The 21,185-nt window shown below is 41.0% G+C and overlaps 1 protein-coding gene across 1 annotated transcript in view; it reads right to left on the bottom strand.

The window, feature by feature from the left end:
• GREB1L (GREB1 like retinoic acid receptor coactivator) overlaps positions 1 to 21,185 on the bottom strand; it is a 61,985-nt gene that overhangs the window by 28,032 nt on the left and 12,768 nt on the right. Inside the window, exons 5-14 of the mRNA XM_086472582.1 lie at positions 19,296 to 19,433; positions 15,710 to 15,844; positions 15,083 to 15,220; positions 14,624 to 14,743; positions 12,731 to 12,868; positions 10,815 to 11,000; positions 5,653 to 5,979; positions 4,638 to 4,766; positions 3,917 to 4,051; positions 439 to 636 (exon numbers count right to left, since the gene is read on the bottom strand). Of these exons, the coding sequence (XP_086328708.1) occupies positions 439 to 636; positions 3,917 to 4,051; positions 4,638 to 4,766; positions 5,653 to 5,979; positions 10,815 to 11,000; positions 12,731 to 12,868; positions 14,624 to 14,743; positions 15,083 to 15,220; positions 15,710 to 15,844; positions 19,296 to 19,433 (1,644 nt within the window). The remainder of the gene's footprint in view (positions 1 to 438; positions 637 to 3,916; positions 4,052 to 4,637; positions 4,767 to 5,652; positions 5,980 to 10,814; positions 11,001 to 12,730; positions 12,869 to 14,623; positions 14,744 to 15,082; positions 15,221 to 15,709; positions 15,845 to 19,295; positions 19,434 to 21,185) is intronic.

The following is a 21,185-nucleotide window of genomic DNA, read 5'->3' as shown; positions in this document are numbered from 1 at the left end:
CATGTATTACTCAGGCATTTGTCTTACCTACCTAATAAGAGAGCCGCCCACATGAAATCTGTGCTAATACACATGCCAGCATACGCACAAAAGTGCACTTAGAACGAATGGCACTAACAGGTCTAGGGGATGCAAGATCTGAATGGCTGCATTTGCTCGTGCATTCCCTCTCTTGACGGCTGAATGCTTCTCCAGGTCATACATTCCTCAGAGCTGCAGGAATATAGCATCTTCTTTTGACACTTCTATGGCACAGCTTGGGCCCCGTTTATGAAAAGAAGATATTCAGAATTCACCAATGATACCAACTAAAGGAGCTAATATTGGACATGCAGAATGCACGTTGGAGCAACTTACTTCTCCATTTATACCAGATATGATCTAATAACAACACCACATACTTCAGTTTAACAGTCTCTTTTCTCTCCCCTCCCTTACCTGATTGCCGAATCCGTTGAAGTGTCTGCTGCACCAGGACTTCTGAACGGGGAACTATAACGATGAAGTCTACTTTGCTGAAGTGGCCCAGATCCAGGCTCTGATTGCCACTGTCTGCTATAGCACAAACCTGGGACAAGAGCTTTCTGGCAACCGTGAGCTGTGGCTGGTAAATTTGGAAGGTATCAACATCCAAATCTAGAGTGCGTTTATTTGAAAAAGAAAACAAAACACAACAAGAAACATGTTTACTTTCCCACCCCCCCAATAAACATGACCCTCCAAACAGCCTACCCTCTGTTATCAGAAAAAAAAAATAAAAATCAATCACCAGAATAAATCCTGACACTCTGGAGAGCTGAGTACATATCACAAATGTCAACTTCCTTTTTTTGATCAAAATACAATCACATATCAGACCTAAAGTACAGCACTGCCAATTTTTTAAATGCCCTAAGTGTTTTGAGGATTTTTCACAGTGCAACCCAAGGAAGCCTCAATGCCAACACACTGAATTGCATTCTGTTAGGTGAACCAACAAATACATAATATGCATGCATATATATAAATATATATATATAAATAATGTGTATATATATAAAACAGATCTCTGTGTGTGTATATATATATACACAAATGTACACACAGCTTGAAACTCCTCCTGAAACCTGCATTTCTTCAGGAGCATCCCTCTATCACTCCTGCTGGGAGAACCAGCCACGGGTGTTGAGATTGCTGGGTGCTGCGCTCAGGGCACAATGGGATGAGAGCCAGCACACCTATTAACCTGAGGAAACTGAGCCTGCGTTGATGATCTTGCCCAACAGCGGGTCAGCTGGGAGTTCGTTTGTACATCAGCTCTGCTCTGAAGTACTGAGCCCCACTCTAAGTCAGCACCGAGACGGCCGCATGTCTATACGTACACTGACAGCAGTTACTGAGAGCAGCCCTGCCGAGAGGGGCTTGGGGGCACTGGTGGATGGAAAATTGGACATGAGCCGGCAAGGTGAGCTCACAGCCCAGAAAGCCAGCCGTATCCTGGGCTGCATCAGCAGCAGCGTGGCCAGCAGGTCAGGGGAGGTGGTTCTGCCCCTCTGCTCTGCTCTGGTGAGACCCCCCCTGCAGGGCTGCGTCCAGCTCTGGGGGCACCAGTACAGAAAAGACCTGGACCTGTTGGAGCGGGTCCAGAGGAGGCCACGAAGATGCTCAGGGGCTGGAGCAGCTCCCCTGTGAGGACAGGCTGAGAGAGTTGGGGGTGTTCAGCCTGGAGAAGAGAAGGCTCCGGGGAGACCTTAGAGCGGCCTTCAGTGCTGAAAGGGGCTGCAGGAGAGGTGGGGGCAGTTGTTTTAGCAGGACCTGTTGCAATAAGACAAGGGGTAATGGTATTAAACTAAAAGAGGGCAGATTCAGACTAGATACAAGGAAGAAATTTTTTATGATGAAGGTGGTGAAACATTGGCATAGGCTGCCCAGAGACGTGGTGGAAGCCCCATCCCTGGAAACATCCCAGGTCAGGCTGGACGGGGCTCTGAGCCACCTGATCCAGCTAAAGGTGTCCCTGCTCACTGCAGGGGGTTGGACGAGATGGCCTTTAAAGGTCCCTTCCGACCCAAACCATTCGATGATTCTATGATATGCTGCGAAGGGAAGATGGGCAATACACCTAGACAATAGATCTCAGTTATGGGAGGGGGGGGGGGGGGGAAGTATTTATTTGTTTGGAGGTTTCTTGATTTTTAAGAAAATTTTAGTCTTATTTGAACTTCATAAAGAGAACTGTGGGACTAGAGTTTTGGTTTCTATAGACACATACCAGAGCATTCATGTTTCCTCACATAAAAACATGTTCCTGCATTTCAGTATTTCCAGTAGGTAAATTCTATGCCAAATAATCCATGTTTCACTCCCCCTGAATATTTTGCGCTTGCAGATTACCAAATTAAATCCTATAATGCCGTTACAGTTTTTGTTTATGCCATTTTTTTTACTCCAAATTAAATTCTGATTAATGGACTGCTTATCATTAAAATTACCTAGAGCAAATTTCTTACAAAAGCAAAGGAAAAACTACTGCAAATTTAATACACAAGAACTATTGTTGCTTTTTTAAGTAATAAATCAGTTTATAAAATCTTGCAATTTACCTGAAAGTTGGAAGGTGTTTGGGGCAAAAATCTGGTATGTTATTTTTATAGAGACACACGTGTGTGTGCCTGTGTGTGCATTTATCTCTTGCTCAAACCTGCCTCAGTGTCCATTTCAGTAGCTCTGCTATGGGAGAAAGGTCCCTCTCACTGCCTAGGAGACTTACCTCTCCTTATTTTCTTTCATTCAGGCAGATTCACAGCAGCTTCAGTCATTGTACAGTCACATTTTAAAGACAAAACTAGCTCAGAATAATTGTTTGAGAAAACATGAAGGTTTAAAAAAGCACTGCTGCACATCGTTACACAGTAAGAAACAACAACAACACAAAAAAACAGAATCAAAAGCTCCTTCTCCCTTCAAATTAATCCTGTGAGGAAGATCAAGACTCTTCTGTGGCTGCCCAAACAAAATACCTGGCAGCCTTCCTAATGGGATCTCCTGATCCATGGGGAGACTGTAAACCACTTTGTTTTCATTCAGATCTAACACTGAGCTGATTAATTTAAGCTAACTAACATTAGCTAACTGATGTGAATCAAGCGCATATCTTTCTTTCACAGTGAGGAGCTTTTACTGGAGGTTGAATTTACGCTGATACTAGACCTAACAGAATCTCAGTATACCTTTTACAGCTCAGTATACCTTTTACCATTACTGTCGTATGAAAAGGAAAGTATGGTTAAAACTCTGAATAATGAAAGTATTCCAAAATAGGAAAATTATAATTATCATTTTTTAGACAGGCAATCCTAGCTCATCTTCTGCATCTCATCGCATTACACTGAATAAGAGACATCTCAAATAAGCAAACTGTAGATTACACTTGCCTAGCACTTTCAGTCCAAGATCCCAAAATACTTCCCCTAAAAGTTTAAGGCTCAGAGCACAAGCCTGTAGTACATTTTATTGCCATGTTACATGTGGAAAGTGAGGAATGTCAAAAGTTAAGAAACAGGAGGACACTTGGGAAGATCAGAATGAGAATGCAGTTCCCCTCTGCCTTAAGCCCAAGGTTACATTCCTTTTCTAGGTGCAAAAGGATGAGCTGATTCCACGCTGCCATTACAAACGAACATCTTCTCTACTCTGCCTAGCACATAACAGAAGATCACCTACTTCAGCTTAGGAATTATAGGGGAAAAACGTTGCTGAAGGTTACCACAGAGATCTTCTGTCTGAGAGACTGCTGTACTGCTATATTCAGCTGGCAGCATTGGTATTTGAAGGCTGGCACATTGCAGCTGTGCCCTCAGGCTCTTCCGAGGCACACACATTTTGACATTTAACAAACTACTTGCTTATTTCACATCTTGCACATAAAAAAAATTACCTGGTTCTTGTGCAGAAACCATGGCAATTGCCTCCTGAGGTGACACGCACTCGCTAACATCTCCATTAAAAGGAATAATGACGCTTTCCCCTCTCTGCTGTAGCATTTTCTCCAGCAGCTTGTCCAAATCATCACCTAGATAAGAATTGGCAACACCAAATTATCTGGAAGTTGTTTCAGACAAATGATGTAGAACATTACATACTCACATGTTCTCACATAGCTGATATTAAATCTGTGAAGGGGCAGGGGACTGGAGATACAGGGAAGAGAGGGAGGGAGAATATTTTTCTCTTTTATTTACCTATTTGCCAGTTGAATGAATTCCAAAAAAAAGAAACCACAGCTGAATAATTTCAACTCTGTGCCTTTACAGCTAGCGGTGACATCTGATGATTACACAGAAACACACGCTATAAAACAACCTCTAAAACTTGCGCTAAAAGCACGAACAAGACGACTCATGCCCTTACGGGTGCCCTGCCATCACGTTCAGCAGTATAAACAGTGTTAGAAATGTTTTGACACAGGGTGCATAACTTGACTGCGTGGGTGAAGGAGACAAGCTCTCCTTTACACACAGGGAGCGGAGAGAAGAACGAACGCCTCTCGGTGGGGAGGGCAGAGCTGTACTCATGCGCGCTTTCAGTGCCGAGCAGGAGACACACCGACCCTAAAGAAATCACTGTCTTGGCTAGAACTGTTTCTTAGGATCACTCACCTAAAGATGTATTTTTGAAATGCGATGCCAGGAAACTAACTTTCCCTGTGATGAGCTCATAACTGATCTCTTTTAAAAATTCACTGGTGGTAAGCATGCTTTCTGCAAGTGCCCTAGATTGATATTGACCTAGAGGAGATGGGGGGAAAAAGCGAGAACAAGCTTTAATACAGTGCACTATCAACATAACTTTTTCACCCTAGAAGTGCGGGGCATGTTGATCTTCAGGCATGGATCTCCACTGCATTTACCCAGTAGACTGGGAGAGCAGTCTCAAGTCTGTTTCATTAGTGGTGGAGGAATTAGTTACACCAGTTTAGCACACCCTTTCTAAGCTGTTGCCCATCGTTGGGCACCACCACACCTGCGTGACAAATGTTATGCAAAGTAAGTATTTGTACCTCAGATAGAATGGAGGATTCCGGGCAAATATGAAAAAGTAATTATCCCTAGCGTGAAAAAAGTAAAAGATTGACATTACTGCTTTATCCGCCTACAAAGAAAAGATGACTAGTCAAAATTCACTTCCATCCAGACACACTCACGCACACACAAACATCACAGCCAGTCGCCAATGTAGAATTTGAAAATCAACATGGCAAAAATGAATGTTAAAAATGGCAAAAAGCATGTTCTGTTTTACAGCGGTCTGCAGAAGACTGTGGTCAATCCAACACTGCCATGTGAAATAGCACAGCTGTTACACAAAACAGAGAGAGCCAAAGCAACTATATTGTCACTGGGTCACTTCAAGATATTTTCTAAGGTAGCCACACAACAGTGAAGTCTCAGCCCTCTCAAGGAGTAATGACCAGCATACAGCTATTTTTCTAGATCCTCATGGACATCAGAACTCGCAAGTCTTGATGGAGGAATACTGAACTGTGACACTGCAGTGTAACAATACAAGGAGAACAGAAAGAAGAAAAGGGATTTAAAAGCTGGAACGACGACTTGAGAAGATTAATTAAGCAAAACTGCATTGGTATTTGAAGCACAGTGCAAATATACTCACCCAGGACTACTACACAGAATTCATTTCCTCTTATCTTTGATGCACAAATGGCAACTACATAATCTGGCAGCTTTTGCTGATGTTTCATTTCATTGAGAGACCTCAAGGTCTCCGAGATGCCCTCTGCCAGCGAATTCTGGGTAACAACCACGTGCACGAGGTCCCGGGACACACTAGCGATTAACCTAGCAAGCCAAGGGAGTTGACCTGGTGTCACAGAGGCACACTGTGCGCTCATTTGCAAGGATCGCTCTCTCAGAGTGAACTCCTGCATAGCTTTCAACATGATCTGCTCAAATTCTTCCCTCAGGGGTATCTGGTCAGGACCTACATTGAAAACAAACAGAAAAACAGTATCTCATATCAAAATGTTATTGAACCAGGAATAATCACAGACCTGTCTTAATCTGACAAGCTCCTTCCCCGTATTTTTTACATTTACAACCCACTCGCGACTCAGTGGATATCCACCCACATGGCTTGTTCTTGGGGTTTCATATTAGAAGCCTGCCTCTCCCACCATCTTCCTTTTTTTTTGTTTTTAAAAACAATGAGGTATTCCAGCTCACTCCTAGCTTTTCTGCCCGCAGAAACTGGTGGGACAAACAAGGGAGTAGGAAAAGATGTGCCTTTTGCCTGGAACAGAAGGATTAATCATGTAGCCTCCATATGTTTTTACAGCAGAAAACCCAAATGCTTATCCTTGCAGTCTAACTGCAGCCATGCAGCACGACAAAGCCTGTCAAGTGGTCTTTGTTTTGCTTTTTCTCATCACACATACTAGTAAACTAAGCACGGATGTAAACAAACATATTTAACCTCTTCTTTTACTTTAGTTAAATTAGATTAATTTAGCAAACCTTCAAACTTCTATACTATATAGTACCTTTACTATACATAAAGAGGGATATGCAACTTTAGATCTACATTCCCCAGACTTTGTAAACTATATTGCGAACTTGAATTGAAAAATAGAAATATAAGCTATCCTATCTTTGCCTCAGTCCCCCAGCTCAGCTTCAATTAACCTTTCGCTCAGTAAGATTTGCCTCATTGTCAAAGATACTCAGGAACAGATAAAAACATTCACGAAGGCAGAGTAAAAAGTAACCATAGCTTAAAATTGGCAAGCTCTCCTGTCAACACCAAAGGAGACAGCTTCGTGCTTCAGCAGCTTGCTCTTATATGACAAAGAGGGGGGGCTTAAATACCAGAGATACATGAAATGCTGGCTTTGGTTTTATGGTAGGGTTTTTTTTTTTCCAAGTCCAAAGACAACAAGCAAAAAGGGCAGTGAAAAAAAAACAAAAACAGAAAGGTTGTGTGAGAAGTAGGGCAGGGAGCGGGTAAATAACCTCTCATACAGAATCTGTAACAACTGCTGCTTGTTGTCATTTCGCCTTTTTGAGAAGCAACATATGGAGAGTGTCACCATCCATTTACCATAGGATGGCAGGACAACTATAGACTTGTAAATGCGAGGCTGTTTTCATTTTTGATGCAAACCGAAAAGTTCTGGTTCAGTCTAATTTAACGCAGCATGGGTATAATTCTCTCTCCATAGTTCTCTTTTTTGGAAATACATTTTCTTTTCCCTCCTAAGAAAGCATCACGCATTCTAGGTCTTTGAAGATCCCGAAACAAGGAAAATATACATTTATTGACAGAGATAAATCTCCTGCAGAAATAAAGTCTATCTACAACATATCAAGCACAACAAGAGATGTTATACACTATAAGAAATAAAGCAAGCTTTTGCTGATTGAGGGAGGTTATTTAAGAGACAGGCTCTAGACACAGGGGTCATCATGAATCCAAGAGGAATAAAATAATTGTACAAATGGAAAGACTTCTGTATGGGAACACACACAACTTCATTCAGATGATTTGTAAGAGAAATACTTTTAAAAATAGTCATCTGAGAGGCACTAATAAGGAAATATTTTTTAAATCAGTGAAGTGTTTAATACCACACTTGGCTCACGGCAGTCTTTCTCCACAGCTATCCAGAAAAATAATGGTACTAATATCAGATGACACGGAAGACAAAACAATAAATATGGATTTTGATTGTGAACAGTTTCATAAATACATATACAGGAATCTGGCAAGGTTAAAAGGGAATATTTGGAAGCTTCTCTACAGAAATGAGTATGCAAAGGATCATCTTGACTTCAGAAAACAAAACTGCAAAATAAACAACGCCATAAAATATTAATATCTGAAAAGGACCTTATTAACATAGTCATGCTTCCTACACCCAGAATTTAAGACAACATATTCAAATGCCATCCATTTCTGGGTAGACATACTTCATGGTGCATCCCACAGAGAACTACTCCAACCATCTAAGACGAGGAGAATTGCTGGAACAACCTCTTGCTTTGAGTGCATGAATAACCCTTCCACTGAAGACAGAGGCTTGTACATCTGGATGTGCATTCAGCTACAAAACCACCTCTGGGTGTCACGGTATACACATAGTCAAAGTGATTCGAATGCACCACAACAAGAGAGAAGGGAGAATGATTTTGTAATTCTGAACGGGAAGTTAACAGAAGGTCCAGAAATCTCCTCCAGCTGAAAAACCAAACCACAGACCTTAGCTCTGCGAAGGACGAGATGTGTTTGTAGAAATGGTAGTGCAACAGTAAAAAGCAGACAATTACAAATGATAGACTGTAACCCATACTGCAAATACGGGTATTCTGAGGTATTAAAAAGCAAGCTTGAGAACACTTCACTATGAATGCTGCGAGAGATAATAATTGTGAATTCTGAAAAAGCACAGGAGACAAACTGTAAAAAAACACTGAAATCAAACACGCCTCTTGATCTTTTTTTACTTATTCCTTTATCACACCCAGTGGAATTTATTTATAGCAATACCATGGCTCACAATCACAGCTTTAACTGTATACAGTCTTCACAGTAGGTTTAAAATGAAAGCACCAGAAATACACTTATTTTGTTTGCTTTGGTTTGTAGTATCACTGTGAGATTACTCCGCTGATTTCTGAAAACACAACAGCATTATCCTACAACTAACAACGTTGTCATAATCTTACAGAAAAACTGAAAGGAAATCCCCGATATATTCCTTTTCCAAAAAAGAAGCACTTTCATATATAATATTCTTATGATCTGTGGTCACAGTCACCTGCAAACTTATTTTGTACAAGTAGTGAGATCTGAAAAAATTAGGCAAGACTCAGTATCTATTTCATTCTTCAGTCTGCTTTTTTTTTTTCTTTGCCTTTATCTTACTCTTTCGCAACATACTCTGGAAAAAAGAAGAACTTTTTAGTCCTACTTTCTCAAGAAAAATAGAGGGTCACATGAATAAACTGTTAATTTATGCGTGTATTTGTCTCTTGGTCAAAAACTTTTGAAGCTGGCTGCCCTCCAATCATCTTTAATCTGCTTTTACAAAATGGGATAAAGGCTACAGTTCAGCGCAACTGTCACAATTCCAACAGTTTTAAGTTTGTAGCAATATTCAAACCAGCAACATGTTTTGATCCCCATGCTCTGCAGAATGTTTTTACTTTTCTTCTCATTAGGCTCTTTCATCTCACGGTGCTGGCGCCCATCTCCACATAAGGCCGTATGGAAAACTATTCATCTTTGCACAGCTAAGAACAAAAGCCAAACTAAACACCTGCTAACAAGGGAACTGCTTTATGCTGAAGGCACGGTGCTCACTAGACAGCTCAGCTCAGCTCCAGCAGCTTTGCATGAAGCCTCCTCCAGTTTGCAGCAAGTATAGACTTGCTGCATCCATCTAAGGTTGGATTTGCTCATGGACTGTGGTTCACTGACTCGATAGGTTTCAATAAATAGTTTATTTTTAATTGGAAATGCTGTACCAGCTGGCTACATGCTGCTTTAAAAGAAATTCGCAAGCTGCCACTATAAATCTAGAACCACGCGAAGCAGCTGGTTTTAACATGCAGACTCCACAAACTTTCCAATGAAGATTAAAACCTTCAAATAGATTTAAGCCCACTGAGAGAAGGGCAACAGAAAAACATCCAGCCTGCAAAAAACAAACAAACACTCCCAGTTCTAAGACGGCATCCAATGGACTATTGAGGCAGAGAAGGATAAATAAAGCGAAAGGGGCGCTTAGAGAGCATTACAACGCAGAAGGCGGCCTCCTCCCTGTCTGTAACAGCACTGCATCAAGGGAGACTCAAAGCTTAAGAACCCACGGGTGAAATCGGCACAGAGCACATTTGCTCCCCACATTACAGGGTTATCACCAGTTGTGCTTCCTTTGAAACGTTTGCACATTTCATACCGTTATGTATTACAGATCATAGAATCACTGAATTGTTTAGGTTGGAGAAGACCTTCAGAATCATCGAGTCCAGCCGTTAACCTAGCACTGCCAAGTCCACCGCTAAACCATGCCCTGGCACAAACCCAGTACAGGAAAAGCAGTGTGCTCTTCACAAAAGTCATTTCATGCTCCTCTCTGATAGACAGCATCTGTTCAAATACAGAAGTTAAGACCGGGACTGCTGTGAGAAGTTTCCCAACACTATCCTGCATTATTCTTTGACCTCTAAATCCTTACTGTTAATACTGCCGATTTCTACTCTAAGGTAAGGAAAAATGTCTGGACCTGCAGTAAGAGAAAGAAAATGCGTTTTGCTGGTTTGCTCTCAAACTTGCAAAGAGTCCATTTCAAAAACATTTACAAGAATGAGATATTCACTGAATCATTTGCTTTAGTCTGAATAACAAATGTGGTTTTCATGTAAACGGTGCTGTCACCAAAACAATGCTGACCTTCACACATCTGCCAGCATTTGTCACAAAACTGAATAAAACAGACCGAGTGTCCTTAGAAAAAGCTGTGATAACTGATGGTTTGATACCCTAAGCAAATGAGTTATCTGCATTGCAAATCCATTTTCACAAAGGTGACCTGGTCAATCCCCATATGGAGAGCAGAAGCAGTATCAGCCTTTAAATTCACTTCACTTCTTCAGGCTGATGAACAAAGTAGCAAAGCCACACACACTAGATGGAGCCACTTACCTCTTCCCAGCACAAAAACACCCAGAAAATTGGCTCTGTAATGGGCATAAAGAGGGTGGGGAGAGAAAAGGACAGTCACAAATAAAAACAAGTACTTATGACAAATTGCTTACCTAGTTGGACAAGATACTGAATAGTTAAAAGTATCATATTCTCCACACTTAGCAGCTGACTGGTGGTCAAACCCAAGAGATCCAAATCCTTGTTTTCCAGCTGTGGAATCTTGTAGCAATTCACCAGCATGGGACTTACAACAATATCACCGACATTTCCATAGAAATAAGGTAAAGTGCCATAACCTTTGTTAAAAGAAACAAAAGACACACCAGAAATTCACAAAACATGCCACTACGTGAAAACTTGCACAACGTACACATTTCCAAACTTCTCCTTAATGTTATCTTGCAAAATATACCGCATCAGTGACTCCTCTTGGCGCTGAAATTCCTTACAAAATAAATGAGCTAGGTCAGTGATCCTTTGCTGTATTTTACAAGTGATCACATAGATCTGCAAACACTAACAACTGCATACCAGCAGGATGGTAATTATTATTATCCAACTACAGATGAAAATATTATCCATTAGGGTCTTCCCTGACCTTTAAATACAGATTCTCCATAATACAGTGTACAAAAAAGAAAAATCAATGGAAGCAAAAGCACATTGATCTTAACATTATAAAAGCAGCATAATTCACACTAGCATTGATTCAGCCGCTGTGGTACTGCTGTGATTGACTTCACTTTTTTGCCACGTTTCCATTCTGTTTTCACAAACAGGTTAAATGAACATCAACAACTAAACACGCTGCTCTGTAAGGTAAAGCACAGGAGCACAGGCCAACTCCTCTTTTCCTTGAGAACGTTTTCGTTTAAAAAAAACCAAAACCTCCACACAGATTTTGCCACACCCATCCCTTCGGGTACATCTGGTTCTGTACTATTCACAGAACACTGTTTCTCAGGGCCACTAACATGCAGCCTCACTGAGGACTTCACTGGCAGCTCTCCAAGAGCCTGAGGGATGCATTCAATTTGCACTTAAGCTGATGACTGTAGGCACCCTCATCTTCAATAAGGAAGCCTGAAAACCGTTAGAGCACCATGCTGGAGCTTTAGAATACAGGCTTCCAGAAAGCATCGCTGAGCACAACAAACCAGACTAAGTGTAACCCTATCCTTGGACGGATTTACCAGCAGAGATGGCCCTGTTAGGTCTCTGGGAATTGCGTGCATTAGGATTAGCTATGCAAGCGAGGACCTGGAGAACTCGATAGGCATGTTCTGCTAACACTGAAGCTACTTTATACAACCATCTGTACTAGGCTAGACTGAGAAGAGATTGAGAGTCAAAAAAATCACTCACCAAAACACTGGCAGTACTAGCTGACCCATCTTTTGTTACATAGTGTGCCCAAATAGCTCAGGTTGAAAGGGCTATTCACATTACGAGTCATACTTTTAAAGTAAAAGCAATGTCTTTCTAAGGGTCAACAATGTACTTTGTACAGCTGAAGGATTTTAAAAGCCTGTCTGTTATCTCAGTTGCTTACAAGAAGTATGGACTATAAAAGACAAAAAGGTAGTATGATTTACTTCTGATTAGTCAGTTCAAATCAATTTTCTGTTCTCATGCAGAATCCCTGGGCTTCAAGAGCTGGACTACAAATGCTGCAGGAAATACTTGCTTGTTTTGTAAGTTGTTTACACTGGAAAGCTATTTTCATTACATGGAAATATTTCTATTCTTGGATTTTACAAAAATCCTATTTGTACAAAACTTCAATTTGGCCAGAGGTTTTGTATAAATCTGACCTAGTCATGACCCATTTGCAAATCAGGTTCTCCAGAAATCGCCTAACTTCCAATTTTAAATGTTGAGCAACTAAAGCAAACTTTCTATGACAAACTGATTTTGCAGCGTACTGAATGCCAGAACCAACAGAAACAAACCAGAACCCCCTTTCTCCTAGGGGAGCAAGTATTTGTTCAAAACGCAGCATTGCATTCCCCAGTGTAAGACTTACCTATCAGAATCACTGGTCTGACTCCTGAGTTATTCAGCAGGTTTTCAGGAACTATTACAGTCTCCCCTGCTGAGATGGGTTGAGGCTGTAAAATTCCAGTTAACATCGATTGAGGAACTGGGACTGACAAAAGAGGCTCTATAAAATAAAGAAAAGAGAAGCTTCCATTACTAAAAGGCCCATACTGTGATTTGGCCGTATGAACAAATAAAAAAAAAATAAATTACTGCAGATCACTAACTGTAATAAAATTCAAAAGGTCTCTGCATTTCCTGCTATAGTTTTAAGTAATTTAAATTAAGAGCCTATATCCTCCTGTAGCCCGACCCCTAAAATAAAACTTTTTCTTACCACTGTATTGTTGGTGGGAATGAGAGAGGAAAACACAGGTTTGAATATGCATCTTTAAACAAAGCCAAGTACTGAGCCAAAAGGCCACCTCTAAGGAAGGAGCTACCTCTCAATACTGCCTCTCAATGCAGGGGAAGAGACTGCTCTGACTTCTGACCTACAATATACGTAGATAAGAAAAACAAAATCAGGCCAGAATCTCAAAACTGTCCTTAGACAGTCGCTACAAGGACAAAAATTAGGCTTTACTTGTGAGAGTGTAAGAGCAGCTTTCACAAGTGAAAAAGAAACAAAGTGCAAGAATTTTGTGATCTGTAATCAGGTTTCAGCGTGAGCTTCAGAAGTTTTTCAGGCTTCGTTTGGTGGTTTGTAATGGATTTTTCAAACAATGCCATCAATAGAACAGCATCAAAAGCACCATGAATGAATGCATATGTTTTAACAGTGAAAACTGTTTATCTAACAGAAAAAAACCACTATGAAAAACTTAGGGAAAATGGAGTACACACCAGAGGTAGTAGATTGGTGGAGACAAACTCAACAAAAAGGGAGAGATTGCCTTATATCACGTATCTTCAGCAGGTCTCTGAAGCAGAAACCTACAAAAGTTGTGATTGATTTGAGGTGCTCAAGTAGGCAGGCCTGCACTAGCATGTAACCTTTCTTTCTGTGATGAATACATCTGAAAATTAATGCCAGAATAACTCAAAACCAAGCCCTCAAAGCAGAGTTAAAAATACAGCCTGCAATTTGACAACTGGCGCTTTTTTCTTCCTTGTATGTTTATTGTCTCATCTAAAGAGACAGGAATAAGTAATTGTTTACTCCCCTTTACAAAGTATGCTGAATCCCACAACTGAAAGGTGTTTAATTAGTGAAGTTTTATTAATAGTTATGTCTATAAATGGATACTTACATGGATATTGATGAGTATTCACACATACTCATAATTAACCCTATTTCATGTCATGACATGACATATCCCTCCTACAGCTTTTCCACACACAACAGACATTTGGTCTCACAAACTTTACGATTTCAACAGAAGATGACCTAGTGGACACCAGCATCCTTTGTTAGCCCAAAATTATATAAAGCCATTTTTCCTGTGCAGGGATGGAGTGCACGGTTTCTGTAGCACGCCACACCAGGCTGAGACACCACATTCAAGGTGAAGACTAATGAAAATCCTTGAAATATGTTCATGTATCCATATGCCTGCACAATTTTAGAAGAACTGAGTTACATTTAGGGGACTTGGACAGCTTTGGATTTTTATTTATACTATTGACATCCTCCTTTCCTCTCTCTCCCCCAACAGATCACTTTCCCTCTGACCCATCTTAGATCACGGCAACAAGGACGAGGCAGCAAACATGAGTGCTTTGCTGGGGCACCTGAAAAAAATCTCCGTGGTGTCCTTAACTACTTGAACAAGCTCAGTTATGTTTTCTGTGCAACACAAGAGAAACAGCACAGGGCTACTGGTCTGGCTCAGTACAGGTTTTTACAAATGACATCTCTCTGTTATTCAAGTTTTACCTGTTCTTGCCGAAGGCCGAACTGTAGGAACAGGTACCGCTAAACCAGAAGGAGGGACTGGGGACCCAGGAGACCATCCCCGGTGACGTTTCTTTGGTGGTCCAGAACTGGACATCGACGCTGAAAAGGAAAGCAAAAACTAATTCTAAACCCCATCCTCCCAAATGACCAGATGCCAGCCCACATTTCCATTTCACATCGGTGTTGAGTTGGTATCACGACCCTGAGCACCAGAGGTTTACACCTAGATTTACATGAAGCCAGACTAGGACATGAGAAGTGTTGTCACCTGCGTTAAAAAGTACAGCATTATCATTAATGGTCATGCCAAAACCCAAATGGATATGTAAAGACTGAATTGTAGAAACAGCTATGATGGAAAGAACCACAAAATCACCAATTTCAGGCTCAACAGCGCCAGTGTGGCTTAAAATAAAAGAACAGAGAAGTTTTCTTTACCTTGGTCTCCAGCTGCACAGCCAGGACTTGGAGATGTCAAGTGAGGCATTGGCCGAGAAACTGTAGAACTCAATACGTTATTTCTTCCTCCATTAGCGTTTCCATTAGCAACATCAGTGGCACGCAGTGAAAGAGGAGCTGAGTATAATAAAATACAGAGTGTGTGGCTTGAGACATCTTGAAAACAAACAAACAAAATAACACAGCCACATGCGGACACAAAAGAACAGGGCAAGATGCGTGACCGACACAAACATACTCCAGGGAGAGCATGAAGTGTGCTTGGCAGAGAATAGATTTGGGCACAGGCTGCAAAATCCTAACCTTGAAAAGGGATCTCCAGATTTCAGGGTGGGGAGGATAGATGGAAGAAAAAAATCCAAAACAAACCCCACCAAAATAAAATGGAACATTATACGCACAAAAAAGTATTGGGAAGTTTGTGACACATTTTTTTCTGACGCTGAAAAATAATTTAAAAAAAGCAGCACATCATTAATTCAGTTTGTAAATATTTCTAAGGCACTTTGGTGCATCTATTTATTTTTCCCCAGTCATCCATGTGCCATACACAGTGAGTCACTACAGGGCTCTCATCTAAAGCTGTCCTGGAAAACAAAGCTGTACCTGCAGCAAATGCCTTTCCTACGAGCTGTACTGACAGAGCCAGAGGTTTCACAACGCTCTTGTTCCGGGATGGGTCTTGGGTTCCACTTAAGTTAACAGCAGAAGATGATTTTGCTGGACTGAATACTGAAGAATCTGAGAAAAGCAGTTGTTTAATTGAGTAACGATTAAAAATTATATATATGTATTATTTGCCTATATCATTTGTATTATATACACATGAACAGTCATATACATTTATCTAAACTCACCTCTGCCTATAATGCCAACAATTTTTTTACACTCCTAAGAAATCACCACATATCGGTATCTTTTAGTTGTAACAAACATTTAACTGGGCATTTATACAGAATCTTATCATCTGATCTCTTCCACAATAGTTTGCATTCACATACGCTCAAAAAATACTTTAACTGTAGAAAGGGCTATCTCATTGCTCCTTAAAATACCCCTGTGGGATTGGCAAGTAAACACAGTTATCCCGTGTGACAGATGAGAAAGCTAAGGCAAAGAGTTTACGTGACTTGACTCCAGCAAGCATAGGGAATACGCACTGGAGAAAGTTGCCTAAAATGGTTGTGGCATCTCCATCACCTGAGATTTTCGAGAACAAGTTATTGAACCTCTGTCAGATACAGCTGAACTTGACTTAGGGCAGAAAAAAGTCAAATACATAACCTCCTTACAGCACTGCTGTCTATAAGGCTATGAAAAGTGTATGTCCATTTATAAGTCTGGGTAAGAAATGAAAGGTATTTGAGCCCAAACTGTTTGCATGAATTAGCAAACAGCAACTCCTTAGAGCACTTTACCAAGGCTGAAAAAATATAAACCTTATTTTAAAGACGGATAAACTGAAGAACAAACAAATTCTAATACTTGCCCAGTATGAAACTGCAAAGCAGAAATTATTCCAAACCTCCCAGCATGTAGACCCCCTAATTTAACATCTGGCATTTAATATCTGCAATTTACTTGAAAAAAATTAAAATCAACGTTTGGATGCTGATACACTGACAAGTCCAAATTAACTGGAGTGAAAGACTATTAACTCAGCGTCTGTCCAGAAGGTAGTTTGCAACAAGCAGGCAAAGCAGGCTAAGTTCACCTACAGATGTCCTAGTAAAACAGCCAAGTAAAGAAAAGAGAAAGACCAACTTGATCTGCCAAATACATTCACCCTCAGGCCACGCACCATTTGGCTAAGCAGCGTGGGGAGGAGGGTCTGCTTTGCCAGACAGAGTAACTGAGATGGGAACGAACACAGAAGCCTCTGCTGCTGCTGCTCCAGCAGAAAACCTTGCCCACATTCACAGGTAATACACTGAATGGCTAACAGAACAGACCACCAGGGCAGGGGCTTTGGAGGAAAATGCTGGTCTCTCATTAAATATGATGTAGCAAATATGTAGCGCTAAAGCTTTCCTCAAAGTAAATTGTCCAGAATCCAGGGGTGGTTTTCCTCTCTCTAGTTCTAATACATTTTCTTGAAATTTTATCTATGAACACAGAAGTGGCTGGTACATGTTTAAACATCACACCGGTACCTAAGCAGAACTTGTAGTACTACCAGTTATTAAAATTGCTCATCCTTCCATTGTAAAACCCTATTTCTAGCTGCTTAACACCCTTTTAACACCTGCATTGAAGTTTTCCCTCCCGTGTCTGCCTAAAGCTGAATTTTTGATACTGTTCCAGGTTTCAGCCGTTTTTCATCGCCAGTCACCTCTCCTTTGACCCAGAACTGCATCTTCCCACGCTGTTTTGAAAGGCGGACCCGACACCTGACTGCAATGTCATGGCCACACCAAACTGTCAACTTTAACTATGGTATTTCAAAATTATCTCGTGCTCTAATTTCTATCACAAAATGACCATTTCAATGCAGTACTCTGAGTGTGCCCGTAACTGTCTGCCTACCTTCTAGAACTTGGGTACTGAACTGCTCACTCACAAGGGCAGAAAACAGAAATACTTACACAACTTTAAAAGGAAAAAAATGGGTATGAATTGACAATAACCTGAAAATGATTTCAGAAAGCAACTTGCTAATAAATAGTCCTGTTGTTTTAAAACAACTGAGAAGTCAACTCGAAGTACAAACAGCTAAGCAGAGCCTAGGAGAGAAATGCCCTCCATCCCAGGTGACACATGTCAGACTTCACACCACCAAAAAAAGGTGCTCTCCCTCCTTCTCTCGGTCACAGGGGATTCATATGTATGCATGTGGCATTATCTTCACTAGAAGATAACAGTAGGAGGGGATGAAAAGGTTTTGACAACCATCACCTAAGAGTACAAACAGGGACACACAGAAACGCCAAGCAGACTGAAAATTGCGGGGAGTGATAAGGAGAAAACAGTATATAAAAGGTGTATCTATCAACTTGGCAGGTACAACAGAAGACAAAGCTGTGTAAATACTGGATCACTTGTTTTTTTCAAATAAACAGGTTCTCATGCATCTGCACAGTCCTCATGCCAGGATCTGGAAGCCAAAGGATCATGCAATGAAATGCAGATGTTCTTTTAAACAACACTCTCATTTAATTTTAACCAAAGCCTAAAGCATATAGCTTCCTAAACAGAGACAGGGTGACCACCTGGGGAAAACACCTCTGAACATACTGATCAGTGATTACAATTTCATAAGAATGCATATGTTCAGCTTTTGTTTGTTACTCCTTTTTTAACATACTTTGTGAGTGGAAAAATATTGTAACTATCTTGGGTTTATATCTGCATTTCACACTCCTCTAGAGAAACGTACGTTCTGGTACATACGTATCAACTGATTATAACAACTAACAGAAAGTTTTCTCCTGTTTTTAATTTTTCAAGAAACAGCACAGACACAAAACCAGACACAAAAGCACAGACAAAGCTGCAATAAAGCAATGAGGAAAAAAAAAGCTCAAAGAAAATCACCTTGGGTATTTGCAATAAACAAATAGACAAGTGAAATTAAGATGCTGCTTCTTTGTCAGCCAGTCTGTTTGATTTTTCTAGTTTCTCCTTATTTAAGTATGCCATTAATACCCTTCTATAACAGTTATGAGATACATGTTAGCTCACATAACTCAAAACCACTGTGTGTGTATGGGGAAATTGTTATTCTAGATACACCCTTGTGTGAAAGAAAATTTAAATAAATAAATAAACAAACAAACAAGTAAATTAATAAAAGCTGTCCCCCCAACCCCAAAAGGAGATGATTTTCCTTTTCCAGACAAATAGCCTAGTCTATATACTAAGTAAACACCTCCCCATAAAGCTGTAATTCAAGTTTTTTTGAGAGCCACAAAAAATTAAATGAAACAAACACAGGGAGACACAGAATCAAATAGAGGAATCAAAAGGTCTTTTAATACTTTTTAATCAACTACTCCTATGAGGAGTAAGCTAACCTTCAGCCTCACCTGGGTCTTAACCTTTCACAAAGCGAATTTTGAAAAGCATCCTCCCTGCTGTAATCTATACATGGCTTGAGGTAAATACCCAGTTGTTTACAGCATCCCTGAACCACCAATATCTGAGGTAACTTACCACCCCCAACGGTTATCTTTATAGCACTTTCAGCTCCTACCTGTCTGAGTGAACCCTGATTTGTATCCATTAGCTGATCCACCCTCTGGGGTCGTGGACGGTGACACCGAAGAATTTGGTTTAGCAGAGAGGCTAGCAGCAGATGATTGCCTGCTTCTACATTCTGCAAACGAAGCAGCTACAGTCCATATTAACAAGGCCTGCCTTCCAGGAGGGAAGGTCAGCAACGCGGCGGCGAGAGGCGACAAAACGTTCAAAGCACACACACAGCACGTACAACAAACAGCGGCAAATGGCAGCACTCAACGAAAACACGGCCCTCGCAGTTTAGTCAACTTTGTCTTCTAATTACGGAAAACCTCCCTGGGGGGCACTCAGAGGCCAGGCAAATACAGACCAGATGCTGCAAAATGGCAAGAGCCCTCAGTTTGCAGCTTCCAAGAGATTTGAAGGTATTGGGCAGATCCCAGGAAACACTCAGCGACTTCTGGGGCACAACCTTTATACAAACCGTCCTATGTTGCCCTTTAAAAGGAGAAATTGTGCTGAAACCCAGATTCTTAGTATGCCTCCACAAAACCTTCAGGGATATCTCAGCGGTGTGACTGTCTAGATGAAGACTGAGCTGAGGGAGCAGAAAGTCACCTTAAAGATCACACATTAATCCGTTTTTAAGACCGAGATCTAATCAGGTTTTGTTTGAAGAGAAGGGTGTGTTAAAAAGCATTTCTCTTCTTCTAATTAGACCTTTAATGTAAGTAAAGGGTGAAGGGTTACCAGACTGATGGTAGCAATATGGAGATAGAGTCTATCAAAGTAATGGCCACGAGGTCAATTCTTGGTCGGTTTTCTAAACCTTCATGGGTGCCGAAAACACTTACAATCAGCCTATAACCAAAAGTGACCCCAGTATCTGCCTCTTCCACGTGTGCGTTACTCCTGACTGCATTTACCAGGACACACACCAACCCCAACTGCATGAGCATCAGTGAGGGGTTTCAGAAAAAGGATTTCAAAAGTAAAATAAGTTTTCCTTTTTCTGTATTTGGAACTTCATTACCAAATCAAGTCTTTCTCTAGTTTTTGTGAAAAATGCTGCTGAAAAACACACCCACTCTAAAGCAGTAGTTAATTATACTTGTAACTGAGAAAAGCAGCTGAAGCCAGGCTCCCTTTGAAGCACTGACTGATACAATACTATAATCACTCATACAGCTCAGTGATAACCATCTCTTTCTGGTGTCATGCTGCTATTCGCATGAGGATGTGACTCTTCAGATGTGTGTCAGTCCTCCTGTGGAGCTTCTCCTCTCTTCACATCATCCTCTTTGGAACAGATCGAAGTCTGTCTTTACTAAGTGAGAGCACAGCTGAGGAAGACAGGAGTCTGCATATACACCAGCTTAGTAGACAGTGAGTAGGTAAACCATTCTCTCCTTGAGTCTTTGCATGGCTCTAGCTCCAAAAACCTGCATCCTCCAATAACAGACCCCATGGCTACCTTGCCTTGGGGTCACAAATGTAATCTCTTTAGCACATAACAATATTGCACAGGCTGCTCCAGTAAAGGGTAAGCCCACGCGTAAACCACATCGTAAATGGCAAGAGTATGCAAGATTTCTCCTCTTTCCCCACGACCAGTGACCTGAGCTTTCAGCTTTCGGCTGCTAGCTATCCTCAGGCATTAGACAGATTGAATTGCACCTGCTAAGATGAATATCAGTGGAAAGCCAATGTTGGAGCCCTGGCTGTGAGTCATCTTGCTTTAGGCACAGAAAAGAATCAGCAGACTAAGCAACCTTATTTCTTCTACCAAAATGGCTGCACATCCTCAGAAGGGCAGATTTAGGGCTCCCACTGAAAGTATGGGGAGATGGAGGAAGACCATTTACGACTGCATGGTTACTCTTAAGACTTAAATAAGCCTCTG

Source organism: Leptosomus discolor, chromosome 13 (genome assembly GCF_034619465.1).
Source record: "Leptosomus discolor isolate bLepDis1 chromosome 13, bLepDis1.hap2, whole genome shotgun sequence".
In the NCBI taxonomy this organism is placed as follows: Eukaryota; Metazoa; Chordata; class Aves; order Leptosomiformes; family Leptosomidae; genus Leptosomus; species Leptosomus discolor.
This window is presented reverse-complemented; position numbering and strand designations above follow the sequence as displayed.